Consider the following 14,310-nt stretch of genomic DNA (forward strand, 5'->3'; position numbering starts at 1 on the left):
TAGTGACTCTCCTTACCAGAAAACAACTTTTGCTGCTAGGACCAGAAACTGCATGTGATTCAACTCCTTTTGTGAAAGGGAATTCAACTCTAGCTCGCCTTACAAGAAACGCACTCTGCTTTAGAGAAAGCAGCACTCTTCTACTCTATCTACTGTGTTTCCTGTAGAGCCAGAACAGTCAGCTTGCTCAGAACCAAAGAACTGTGCTTCCTACACAAAAGGGCCATATCTACTTCAACTCGGCTTAGGAAACTGACAAGAACAGTAGTTTCTCTTGCGTCCAATACACTGCACTTGCAGAGAACAGAAGCGAGTGCTATCTGCACTGTGTATGGCCAATTGAGCACAATAGTGACTCTTCTTACCAGAAAACAACTCTTGCTGCTAGGGCCAGAAACTGCATGTGATTCAACTCCGTTTATGAAAAGGAATTCAACTCTAGCTTGCCTTACAAGAAACACCCTCTGCTTTTGAGAAAGCCACAATCTTCTACTCTACTCTGTTTCCGATAGAGCCAGAACAGTCAGCTGCTCAGAACAAAAGAACTGTGCTACCTACACACACGGGCCATATCTAGTTCAACTCTGACTAGGAAAATGACAAGAACAGTAGCTTCTCTGGAGTCCAATACACTGAACTTGCTGGGAACAGACGCGAGTGCTATTTGCACTGTGTATGGCCAATTGAGCACAATAGTGAATCTCCTTACTAGAAAACAACTCTTGCTGCTAGGACCAGAAACTGCATGTGATTCAACTCCGTTTATGAAAGGGAATTCAACTCTAGCTCGCCCTACAAGAAACACACTCTGCTTTTGAGAAAAAAGCACTCTTCTACTCTACTGTGTTTCCTATAGAGCCAGAACAGTCAGCTTGCTCAGAACCAAAGATCTGTGCTTCCTACACAAAAGGGCCATATCTACTTCAACTCTGCTTAGGAAACTGACAAGAACAGTAGTTTCTCTTGCGTCCAATACACTGCACTTGCTGAGAACAGAAGCGCGAGTGCTATTTGCAATGTGCTTATGGCCTATTGAGCACAATAGTGACTCTCCTTACTAGAAAACAACTTTTGCTGCTAGGACCAGAAACTGCATGTGATTCAACTCCGTTTATGAAAGGGAATTAACTCTAACTCACAGCTCGCCTTACAAGAAACTCCTTTTGTGAAAGGGAATTCACTCTGCTTTACAAGAAACGAGAAAAGCAGCACTCTTCTACTCTATCTACTGTGTTTCCTATAGAGCCAGAACAGTCAGTTTGCTCAGAACCAAAGAACTGTGCTTCCTACACAAAAGGGCCATATCTACTTCAACTCTGCTTAGGAAACTGACAAGAACAGTTGTTTCTCTTGCGTCCAATACACTGCACTTGCTGAAAACAGAAGTGAGTTCTATCTGTACTTTGTATGGCCAATTGAACACAATAGTGACTCTCCTTACCAGAAAACAACTCTTGCTGCTGGGACCAGAAAATCCATGTGATTCAACTCCGTTTATGAAAGGGAATTCAACTCTAGCTCTATTTGCACTGGATAAGCACAATAGTGACTCTCCTTACCAGAAAACAACTTTTGCTGCTAGGACCAGAAACTGCATGTGATTCAACTCCGTTTGTGAAAGGGAATTCCACTCTAGCTCGCCTTACAAGAAACGCACTCTGCTTTAGAGAAAGCAGCACTCTTCTACTCTATCTACTGTGTTTCCTATAGAGCCAGAACAGTCAGCTTGCTCAGAACCAAAGAACTGTGCTTCCTACACAAAAGGGCCATATCTACTTCAACTCGGCTTAGGAAACTGACAAGAACAGTAGTTTCTCTTGCGTCCAATACACTGCACTTGCAGAGAACAGAAGCGAGTGCTATCTGCACTGTGTATGGCCAATTGAGCACAATAGTGACTCTTCTTACCAGAAAACAACTCTTGCTGCTAGGGCCAGAAACTGCATGTGATTCAACTCCGTTTATGAAAAGGAATTCAACTCTAGCTTGTCTTACAAGAAACACCCTCTGCTTTTGAGAAAGCCACAATCTTCTACTCTACTCTGTTTCCGATAGAGCCAGAACAGTCAGCTGCTCAGAACAAAAGAACTGTGCTACCTACACACACGGGCCATATCTAGTTCAACTCTGACTAGGAAAATGACAAGAACAGTAGCTTCTCTGGAGTCCAATACACTGAACTTGCTGGGAACAGACGCGAGTGCTATTTGCACTGTGTATGGCCAATTGAGCACAATAGTAAATCTCCTTACTAGAAAACAACTCTTGCTGCTAGGACCAGAAACTGCATGTGATTCAACTCCGTTTATGAAAGGGAATTCAACTGTAGCTCGCCCTACAAGAAACACACTCTGCTTTTGAGAAAAAAGCACTCTTCTACTCTACTGTGTTTCCTATAGAGCCAGAACAGTCAGCTTGCTCAGAACCAAAGATCTGTGCTTCCTACACACAAAGGCCATAACTAGTTCAACTCTGCTTAGGAAACTGACAAGAACAGTTGTTTCTCTTGCGTCCAATACACTGCACTTGCTGGGAACAGACGCGAGTGCTATTTGCACTGGGTATGGCCAAATGAGCACAATAGTGACTCCCCTTACCAGAAAACAACTCTTGCTGCTAGGACCAGAAACTGCATGTGATTCAACTCCGTTTATGAAAGGGAATTCAACTCTAGCTCTATTTGCACTGGGTAAGCACAATAGTGACTCTCCTTACCAGAAAACAACTTTTGCTGCTAGGACCAGAACCTGCATGTGATTCAACTCCTTATATGAAAGCTCATAGCACTCGTGTCTGTTTCCAGCAAGGACAGTGTATTGGACGGAAGATTAGCTACTGTTCTTGTCAGATTCCTAAGCAGAGTTGAACTAGATATGGCCCTTGTTTGTATTAAGCCCAGTTCCTTTGCTTTCAGCAAGGTCATTGTTCTGGCCTTACAGGAAACACAGTAGAGTAGAAGGGTTCTCCTTTCTCAAAAGCAGAGTGTGTACTTGTAAGGCGAGATAGTGTTTCTTTCTCCTTCATAAACGGAGTTGAATCACATGCAGTTTCTGATTCTAGCAGCAAGAGTTTTTTTCTGGTAAGAGAGTCACTAGTGCGCTCTTATTGCCATTCACAGTGCAAATATCACTCGCGTCTGTTCCCAGCAAGGACAGTGTATTGGAGGGAAGTGAAGCTTCCGTTCTTGTCAGTTTCCTAAGCAGAGTTGAACTAGATATGGCCCGTGTGTGTAGGAAGCACAGTTCTTTGGTTCTGAGCAAGCTGACTGTTCTGGCTGTATAGGAAACACAGAGTAGACGAGTGCTGCTTTATCAAAAGCAGAGTGTGTTTCTTGTAAGGCAAGATAGTGTTGCATTCCCCTCCATAAATGGAGTTGAATCACATGAACTTTCTGGTCCTAGCAGCAAGAGTTGTTTTCTGGTTAGGAGAGTCTCTAGTGCTCTCCCATTGCCATACACAGTGCAAATAGCACTCACGTCTGTTCCCAGCAAGTACAGTGTATTGGACAGAAGAGCAGCTACTGTTCTTGTCAGTTTCCTAAGCAGAGTTGAACTAGATATGGTCAGTGTGTTTCGGAAGCACAGTTCTTTGGTTCTGGGCAAGCTCAGTGTTCTGGCCCTATAGGAAACACAGTAGAGTAGCTCCTTTCTCAAATGCAGAGTGTGTTTCTTGTAAGGCGAGGTAGTGTTTCTTCCCCAATCATAATCGGAGTATAATCACATGCAGTTTCTGGTCCTAGCAGTAATAGTTGTTTTCTGGTAATTAGAGTCAGTAGTGAGCTCCCATTGCCATACACCGTGCAAATATCACACGCGTCTGTTCCCAGCAAGGACAGTGTATTGGAGGGAAGAGAAGCTACTGTTCTTGTCAATTTCCTAAGCAGAGTTGAACTAGATATGGCCCGTGTGTTTAGGAAGCACAGTTCTTTTGTTCTGAGCAAGCTCACTGTTCTGGCCCTATAGGAAAAACAGTATAACAGAAGAGTGCTCCTTTTGCAGAAGCAGTGTGTGTTTCTTGTAAGGCACGCTAGTGTTTCATTTCGCTTCATAAACGGAGTTGAATCACATGCAGTTTCTGGTCCTAGCAGAAAGACTTGTTATCTGGTAAGGAGAGTCACTAGCGTGCTCCCATTGACATACACAGTGCAAATAGCACCTTGTCGGTTCCCAGCAAGGACAGTGTTTTGGAGGGAAGAGAGGCTGCTGTTCTTGTCAGTTTCCTAAACGGAGTTGAACTAGATATGGCCCGTGTGAGTAGGTAGCACAATTCTTTGCTTCTGAGCAAGGTCACTGTTCTGGCCCTGTAGAAAACACAGTAGAGTGCTCCTTTCTCCAAAGCACAGTGTGTTTCTTGTAAGGCTCGCTAGTGTTGCTTTTCCCTTCATAAACGGAGTTGAATCACATGCAGTTTCTGGTCCTAGCATCAAGAGTTGTTTTCTGGTAAGGAGAGTCACTAGTGCGTTCCAATTGCCATACACAGTGCAAATAGAACTCTCGCCTGTTCCCAGCAAGGACAGTTATTGAAGGGAAGAGAAGCTACTGTTCTTGTCAGTTTTCTAAGCAGAGTTGAACTACATATGGCCCGTGTGTGTAGGAAGTTCAATTTTTTCGTTCTGAGCAAGCTCACTATTCTGGCCCTATAGAAAAAACACAGTAGAGTAGAAGAGTGCTCCTTTCTCAAATGCAGAGTGTGTTTCTTGTAAGGGGAGCTAGTGTTGCTTTCCCCTTCATAAACGGAGTTGAATGACATACAGTTTCTGGTCCTAGCAGAAAGAGTTGTTTGCTGGTAAGGAGTGTCACTACTGCGCTCCCATTGCCATACACAGTGCAAATAGCACTCGCGTCTGTTCCCAGCAAGGACAGTGTATTGGAGGGAAGAGAAGATACTGTTTTTGTCAGTTTCCTAAACAGAGTTGAAGTAGATATGGCCCTTTGTTGAGGAAGCACAGTTCTTTGGTTCTGAGCAAGCTTACTGTTGTGGCCCTATAGGAAACACAGTAGAGTAGAAGAGTGCTCCTTTTGCAAAAGCAGAGCTTGTTTCTTGTAAGGCGAGGTAGTGTTGCTCTCCCCTTCATAAACGGAGTTGAATCACATGCAGTTTCTGGTCCTAGCAGCAAGAGTTGTTTTCTGGTAAGGAGGGTCACTAGTGTGCTCCCATAGCCATACACAGTGCAAATAGCACTCGCGGCTGTTCCCAGCAAGGACAGTCAATTGGAGGGAAGAGAAGCTACTGTTCTGTGTTTAGAGTAGGTAGGTAGTTAGGCAGGCAGGCAGACAGACAGACAGACAGACAGACAAAACAAATAGAAGCAACTTTGAAAAGTCACGTTTACATTCTGGAAGTTGAAATTCTATATATGTGTTTATTTGTTCAGTGTTTAATGCAACAGAGGTTTCCAGCTTTAACTCTGTTCTAGGCCTAGGGGGCTAGGGCTGAGGTCAGTTAATGGCAGCTAGGTTTTTTTCTTTTGTGGTCAACATAGATCAAGTAAAATGCTGTGTGTTTACCGAGTGACTGACTGTTCATAAGTTATGAGATCTACAGGTTGGAAATGCAACAACCTGCAGCCACACCCGCCAAGGCTGAAGCTTATGTCAGGCCCATGGTAGTGAATGACCTCAGCAGCACTACACCCTGTGATTTTTTTTAATCAGTTTTCTATAGGAAAGCAACCGAGAAGAGAGAATTAGTTAAGCAAAGGCAAATTTTTCTCTTGTTCCATCACTGTTTTTCAAAAGCGGATGAGACATCAACAATGGTTTGCCGAAAATGATTTCACATAAGTCCTGTATGCCTTGAAGTGACAATGTAATGCAAATCGTTGCCTAGGATTGTCCCCTCACCGGTTATATGCAGCTATGTGAAATACCAGGTTTCTTAACCATTGAAACTTGTGTATAACTATGATAAGCAGGCCAGAAGAGGGAACCAGATCTCAGTATAGATGGTTGTGAGCCACCATTTGGTTGCTGAGAATTGAACTCAGGACCTCTGGAACAACAGCCAGTGCCCTTAACCTCTGAGCTATCTCACCAACTCCCCCCCCCATCTCTTTCTATCAAGATATAATCTGAATTCAAAAGTAGTTTGAGGGATAAACAGAGATGCTATGACTACACAAATCTGTACAATAGAATATTACTACTGATTCATACCTAAAGTAACCTGTATCCCCAAACCCTAGTGCACTAGAACTAAATGTACTAGATGATTTTCTGTTGCTCGCTGTTTTGAACTTTGAAAGTATAAGAGTAGTCTACCAATTTGGCCACTGGGACCTTGGTTATGTCACATCAAACAGCATCATGTCAGGGAAATGAATGGTCGACTACAAACCTCATAAGGTTTTCTTTTCCTATCTATACAAATAAAACATAGTGTTATTTGGCATGGAGTTGTTGTGACATTACATTCTTATTCAGACCCCCAAACACTGACTAATAACGAATGGGTTTTTGTATTTATACCATACAGACATTCAAAATTGTTGCCATGAATTAATTTTAGGAACTATAATTTGATTCATTGCAAATTTACTTTAAATGTAAGATATTTATACATTATAGCTTATTGGTGTCCCCCCCCCCCCTTCTATCACTATACTAACCATCTTTACAGGTGGGTAATTTTTTTTTCTTTTTGGTGTAATGACTCTGTTTTTCAAAGAATTCACAAGCACACCAATTAGATATATGAAGGCAGATTCCAAATAATACTTACAGGAACAGTGTAGCCAATCTCTGCCAGAATCGCACCATTTACCTACCAGTATCAAATCCCACAGTGAAGTTGTGTGTGATGGGAAATTGAAACCCTCTCTCAAATCCCACAGTGAAGTTGTGTGTGATGGGAAATTGAAACCCTCTCTCCATTGTTGTCCGTCTCATATGTTCAGAGTTAGTGAAAGGAGAATATTGGATTATGCACATTTGTCCCATATGAGTCAAAAGCGAATACTTGGGGGGTTGTATGAGACATCACCATTCACTCTTTGAAATAGGAGGGATGAAAAAATATCAGATTGGGTTTGGGGATTTAGCTGAGTGGTAGAGCGCTTGCTTAGCAAGCAAAAGGCCCTGGGAGTAGATGTAACCAACCTTCTTATTAAATAAGAAACACAGAACCAATGCAAAGAAGAAAGCCAAGAGGTCAGAGCTAAGAGCTAAAACCTTACCCTTCCTCCTGCGGTGGTCCTACCTCTCCGAACCAGAGCTTCCCGTGTGTTAAAGTCTTTATATAGAGTTCCTGTTCTGCCTTCTCATTGATTGTAAACCCAACCACATGACCGCCTCATCACAGCCTGTCTGTATAGACCTCCAGGTTTTCCATGATCGGTATTGAGATTAAAGGCATGTGTATCCAATACTGGCTGTATCCCAGAACACACAGAGACTTACCCAGCTCTGCCTACCAAGTGCTGGGATTACCAGCGTATGCCATCACTGCCCTGCTTTCCTATGGCTTGCTAATAGCTCTGACCCCCGGGCAACTTTATTTATTAACATACAAATAACATTTTAATACAAATAAAATATCACCATATTTCCCTTTTTCTATTTTAATAAAAAGAAAAAAAGAAAAAGCTTATAATTAACATAAGAAAACCTATATACAAAAGTACAATAACTATATACAATATATACAAGTAATAAATACCTAAACAATGTCTAGTTCATTTGTATTTGACAAATTCAGAGAAAATAATTCCATTATCTACCCTATTGTATCTAATTCACTTTCTATCTTAATTAATCTTCAACTATAACTAACTAATCTTCAACTCTCTCAGAGACCCAGGAAGGAAATAATATTAGCTAACAAAAAAATAAAAACAGGAAGCATATGCAAGCAACTTCCAAAAAATTGTGAGTTGACAGAAACAGCCAGCTGCCTGGACAATCATCTGAGGTTTCTCCGCAGTGTCGGGGCACCATCTTCAGCCTATAGGCTTAGTGTATCTTAGCGTATTTGGGAAGTAGGATGTACACAAGGTCAACAGTTCAATCTCACATTGGTGTGAGAGCAGTCTATATACCAGAAACACCTGAATTCCACTAGTGTCATGTCATGATTCAGGATTTTAAATTCTGGAAATTGTTGATGTTTTTTTGAATTCAGCTGTCCATTCTTCTTGGCTATGTGTGTATGTGGCTTCATCTCAGCATCCCGTTCTTCTCCACATCCCTCTATTAAATGCCATTCTACTGTTGAGAGACGTGCGCTTAATTACTCTTGAAGAATAACTGTTTCAGCCACTGTCCCATTGCACATCAGAAGCCATCGGCCCACTGCCTGTTCAGCTGCCTTCGAAGAAAAGGGCACTGTACTTTTCCCGGATTGGGAAGGCCACTTCAGGGATGGTGCCATATTGTCCATAACCACACTTGTTTTGACAAGAATCAGTAGTCCTTTGTTTCGTGTCCTGTCTGTCCTGTTTGTCAGCAGTTGATTTGAGGATACTTTGTTGTCCAGTGGCTAACTTTTGCCACAATGGAAGTTAACTCCAACTGCAGTTTTTTCAATGCCCATATTTTCTCTGAAGTAGATTGGTACTGCCAGGAGCCGGCATGTCTCATAGTCATAACGAAAAAGAAAAGTTTTCTAAGTTACTAAAACATTTTAAATGTCATATTCTGTAGATCTCTGAAGGGTCTGAAGATAACCTGTCTATCTAAAATATATGTACTCAATCTTTAAAACATACCTAATATAACTACAAGTTCTATTATAATGTCTAACTACTAACTTTCATTTTTTTATATCCTAATAGTTGGTAATAACAACATTCAAGGATCAGAAAATTGCATTACATTGTTAAATGAACGGTACAATTAGAAATATACATATAGCATTTTCTAACAATATCAATTTCAATGTATATAACTTGTATACAATATAAAACGATCCAATCCAATGTAAAGTATTTACATTTTTCTTTTCTTTCCTTCTTTCTTTCTTTTTTTTTTAAAATAAGAACCTTAAATCTAATCTCCTTTGCTTAGCCCTTTTCCTAACCCTTGACAACTTGTAACCAACCCCCCCAATCAATGAAAATTATCCCAGACCCAAGACCCATTAAAAGACCAAAAAAACCACCCCCCCCACACACCACCTCTTTGGGAATGTGGGCGTCACATTCTTGAAATCGCTTCCTGCTGGGTATGGGCGAAGGTATCTTTATCCTGAAAAGGAAAATTTTAGGTTAATTGTCAAATTCTAGGAAACGTAACTATATCCTTCGTTATCCAGTCTGTGTATAGTGCCAAAGTTCAGGGTCTATCTCAAATCCTTATTCAGGTAGTCTTTGAGACTGGAGCATCTCAGCTAGCTCTCTCAAAATTGCTCTGAGCACTTTGTAGTTCAAAGCTGATCTGTAGATGATGTTTGTCAGCTTAGTGATGTTATTACTGTCCACGTGGAATTGTTGTTGTTGGGCCCCAAATCTTCCTGGTTGTTACTGTCTCCTTATACTTGTGTCAACCCATAGTCCCTAAGGAAGCTTGGTAATCTTATTTATAAGGTTCAAGTTGGTGTTTTCCTTTCTCCTTCAGTTTTTCCTAGACAGTTTATTTATTTTACATGGCAGTGTGTTTAAGCTTTATTAGTAAGTGTCAGTGCTTGCATTCAAACTCAGTTTGATCTGATGATAGAGCTAACATAATTTACCCACATTTACATATCTCCTTGTATAAACAGCTTTGAATGGTACTTTTAAAACTTTTTAGTTAAAATACAAATATATTATTTTTTCTCTTGGTCATCCCTTTAGATAATATAAAACTCCCCAACTCCCTTTAAATAATATAAAATATTGAATCCCTGTCTCATTCAACCATCCATAGTGTTATTCATCATTCCCTCTTCCTCTCCTTCTGTATTTTCCTCCTTCTTTCTTCTCCAGTTAAAAGTCCCTCCCATTTTCCCCATTTCTCCTTCATATTACCTGTGTCCTCCTATTTCCCTCTTAGGGGTTCCCCTTGTCATAGCCCCATTTTAGTTACCTCCTTTCTGTAATCAGTTTTTGTTGTATACACATATATGGAGATTGAGGGCTAGGAACCAAAGGTGTGAAATAACATGGGGTATTTGTTTTTGTGGGTCTTGGTTATCTCACTCAATATAATATTTTCTAGTTCCACTAATCTACTGCATGGTTTCAATTTTCTTTACAGCTAAATGGTATTCTGTTATATACATATACCACATTTTTCATTATCTATTCACTATCTATTAATTGAAGGATATATAAGTTGTTTTCATTCCTAGTAATTGTGAACAGAGCATCAGTGAACATATCTCTGCAAGCATCTGTGGAGTAGGATGTTGTCTTTTTGAAGAACTGTCAAGAAGTGGTAAATCTGGGTTATATATTAGATGTATGTTTGGTTTATTGAAGAACTAATCACAATGATTCTCAGATTGCACTAGTTTGCAATCACACAGTAGATTATGATTCTATTTTCCTACATCCTCACAAGTATTTGTTGCTATTGGTTGTCTTGATTTTAGCCATTCTGAGATTGGTAATATGAAATCTCAAAGTTGTTCTAAGTTTTATTTACCTAATTTCTATAGGTAACGAATATTGGGTAGATATTTTTAGACTTTTTATTTCTTCTTTTGAGAATTTTTTTCAACTTCATTACCCACCTTCCTTGAGATATAGTGTCTCTTCATAGCCCTGGTTGTCCTTGAACTCATTATGTCGACCAGGCTGTTCTTCTAATCGCTAGAATCCACCTTCCTCTACATCTGGAGTACTGGTATTAAAGGTGTGAGACTATGCCCGTCTCTCATATCTCATTTTTAAATTGAGTCATTTGTTTTCTTAAGTCTTTGTTTTTTGGGGTACCTTATAGATTCTGATATTAAACTATTATCAGATATATAGCTGGCAAAGATTCTCACTTTGTAGAGTTTGCCTTCACTCAATGGACTGCCTTCTCTGCTGTACAAAGCTTTTTAATTTTGTGAGGCAATATTTGTCAATTGTTGACCTTAATTTCCAGACAAATGGAGTCCTGTTCATGAGATCCTTTCCTACACCCATATTCTTTTGGGTCCTGCTTCAGTTTTCTTCTGGAAGATCTAGAATTTCAGATTTTTCACTGACGGTTTTGGTCTATTTGCAGTTAGTTTTCTGCAAGATGATCAATATGGGTCTATTTCATTCTTCTACATGTGGACATCCTGTTATCACAGCACATTTGTTGAAGATGCTGTCTATTCTTCAGTGTGTATTTTTGGATCTTTGTCAAATATCACGTGACTGTAGTCATGTGTACTCATGTTTGTGTCATATTTTTTCTTCCATTGATCTATATATCTGTTTTTGCAACTGTAGGACACTATGTTTATTAATACTGCTTTAGAACATATTTTGAAATCTGGAATAAGTATTTCTGCATTGTTCTTATTATTAAGGATTGCTGTGGCTATCCAGAATCTTGTGTGATTCCATATAGATTTTAGGAATTTTTTCTAGTTCTTTAAAGAATGTCATGGTGATTTTCTTGGTGTTGCCTTGAATCTATAAATTGCTTTTGGTAGGATCATTATTTTCACAATGTCAGTTCTACCATTCCTGAATCAAAGGATGTCTTTCCATCTTGTAGTATGTCAGTCTCTTTATTCTGTGATTTAAAGCTTTCACTGTAGAATTCTTTCCCCTCCATGATTAGGATCATTGCAAGGTTTATTATATACTTTGAAGGTATTTTAAAAGGAAACAATCTCCTTCTTAGCCTGCTGGTGTACATAAAAACTACTGATTTTTGTAAGCTGAATTGTATCCTGACTCTACTGAAATTGTTCATCATTCAACAAGTTTTCTGGTAGAATATATATATATATATATATATATATATATATATATATATATATATATATATGTGTGTGTGTGTGTGTGTGTGTGTGTGTGTGTGTGTGTGTGTGTGTGTATTCTGTAAAATATGACTTTCTCTTTTTCTATAATTTCATTCTTCTGTTGCTTATTGTAGCTAGTGATTTGAAGATTGTACTGAAAGAGAGTTCGTGAACAGCCCTGTCTCACTCTTGATTTTAATTTATTTCAATGTTATTGCTTGAGTTTTCTCCATTGAGGATAATGTTGGCTGTGAGTTTGTAATATAAAGCATTTGTTATTTTGATGTGAATTATGTATTTTATTTGATGTATGCTTCTGTCATTCCTGGTCTCTCTAGAACTTTTAAAATGAGGGCTTTTTTTTTATTTCAAACACTGTCTCAAAATTATCTCTGCCAGTGCTAGAACTCAATACGTAGTCCAGGCTGATGTTCACCTCACAGATATCTAAATGCCTCTCTATCCTGTGTGCTGAGCTTAAAGCATACAGCAACAGTGTGTTGAATTTTTTAATCATTTATTTTTTATTTTCATAATTTTTATGTTTAATGTAAAAATTATGTGTGTGCCTGTGCATCAGTATATGGGTATGCGCACATGAGTAATGATAGTAATTCTTATTTTTTAATGTCTCTATTTTTCATATATGTGTGTATTATAAATTTTCTTATGATATTATTGCAATATATAGAATGCATTCTAACATACGGACATATAATACATGCATATATATGTATATATATATATGTATTTTGCTTATAATCACATCCTATTGCCTCATCTTGTCTCTCTCCCACTCTTACTGTTCTTATCCCTCTTCTATATCATTTTTTTCTACTCTAATGTCTTTAAATAAATTTGGTGACTCACATAGATCCTCAGGGAGAGACAGAACCTCATGAATCCTACCCTTCTCCATAGCGGAATGTTGATAGGTCTTATCCTGTGAATGGTCCTGGGTCATTAACCACAATTTCTGGGATTTCAAGAGTGCAATGAGCTTTTCATGCCCAGAAGTGAACTTTATATATGTCTCTACCTTTCCTATAGATTCTAAAATGTTTAAGAAACTTTATTTATTTAAAATGTGTATGTGTTTGTGTATATGGGTAAAGTGTCCATGAAGACCAGAAGAGGGTGTTGGATCCCCTGGTTCTGGAGTCACAGGCAACTGCCCAAAGTGATAGGGGTTCTGGAAACTGAACCCAGGTCCCTGTCAAGAGCAGTATATGTTCTTAACTAGTGAGCCTCTTCTCCAGTCCAGACCTTATATTTCTTCTGCTCCTTTCCCTTTTTTGTAAATCTTCCCTGAGCCTTTGAGAGAGTGATTTAGATGTCATATTTAGGAGTGAGCATTCTGTAGTCTTTTTTTTTTTACTTTGTTTAGTTAAAAATTTCTGTATAAATCTTTGCCCATGGTAAAATGAAACATTTTCTCTGTGTAGCTTTGTGTCTTTACTGGAACTTGCTTTGTAGACCAGGCTGGCCTCGAACTCACAGAGATCCACCCCTCGAGTGCTGGGATTAAAGGCGTGGACCACCACCTGACAAATGAACTTTTAAGACAAACATTGACAGCAATAATCTGAGGGTATAAACATAAGAATCTAAAAGCCAATTAGATAAGCATCACATTTCATTTAGTAGCAACAACAGTAGTTTCTGCACTAGGGCCTATGACATGCTTTTATATGTTTTAAAATACTGCATGTGGAGAGATGGCTCAGACATTAAGAAAAAATAACTCTACAGATGGGGATGATAACATCACAAGCGTCTTTCCCGTCTGTGCTGGATTTTTACATTGGATTGCTCTTCTAGATGTCTAGTGGGGATAACCATAGCAACTGTGAGTAAATGTGAATCATACCCATGTCACTCCCAGAATTAAGCCCTTTGTGGCACTCCTTTGGCTCTAGCTGTCTTTTCACCACATCTCCCAGAAAGTTCCCTGAGCCTTGAGTGTGAGTGGTTGTAGGTATTCTGTCACTTTCAATTTCCTTAATTCTTTTTGTATAATCTTATTTGTTCCACATAGTTAATAACATAACTTGAATATGGAAATATTTCCACTTCCAGTGAAGTCTGTGTGCCTTTGAGTGTATCTTTTTTTCTCTAATTTCAATAGCTAGACACCAGGTTAGGATGTAGTAAGAGGTGAGAACTGGTCTTTTAAAATTGTTGCTTAATAGGAAAATCAGTGTTTCTTAACAAAGTGAGGTGCTAGATGAAGGTTTTGTGTGATGTAGTTTTTATCACATGTATGAAGTTTCCCTCTCACTATTAACAAGTATAATTAAGAACTATTGAAATATTCCAAGTCAGAATCAAATACAGGGGCATATGGCAGAAGAAACATTCTATCAGGAAAAGAGAAGTATAGTGTTCTTTTGCTTATATTTCAGTATAAAAAAATCAAGGAGAAATATTGCCATTATATTCAAT

At 39.0% G+C, this 14,310-nt stretch overlaps 1 protein-coding gene across 1 annotated transcript in view; it reads right to left on the reverse strand.

The window, feature by feature from the left end:
- Nucleotides 1–7,127: 7,127 nt before the first annotated feature.
- Nucleotides 7,128–14,310, reverse strand: part of LOC128109277 (monoacylglycerol lipase ABHD6-like) — a 42,326-nt gene continuing 35,143 nt past the window's right edge. The window contains 1 exon segment of the mRNA XM_052736440.1: nucleotides 7,128–9,182. Coding sequence (XP_052592400.1) covers nucleotides 9,132–9,182 — 51 coding nt within the window. The 3' untranslated portion in view covers nucleotides 7,128–9,131.

This window comes from Peromyscus californicus, unplaced genomic scaffold, assembly GCF_007827085.1.
Source record: "Peromyscus californicus insignis strain IS unplaced genomic scaffold, ASM782708v3 Scaffold_14__1_contigs__length_90479793_seg_1, whole genome shotgun sequence".
Taxonomy (NCBI): Eukaryota; Metazoa; Chordata; class Mammalia; order Rodentia; family Cricetidae; genus Peromyscus; species Peromyscus californicus.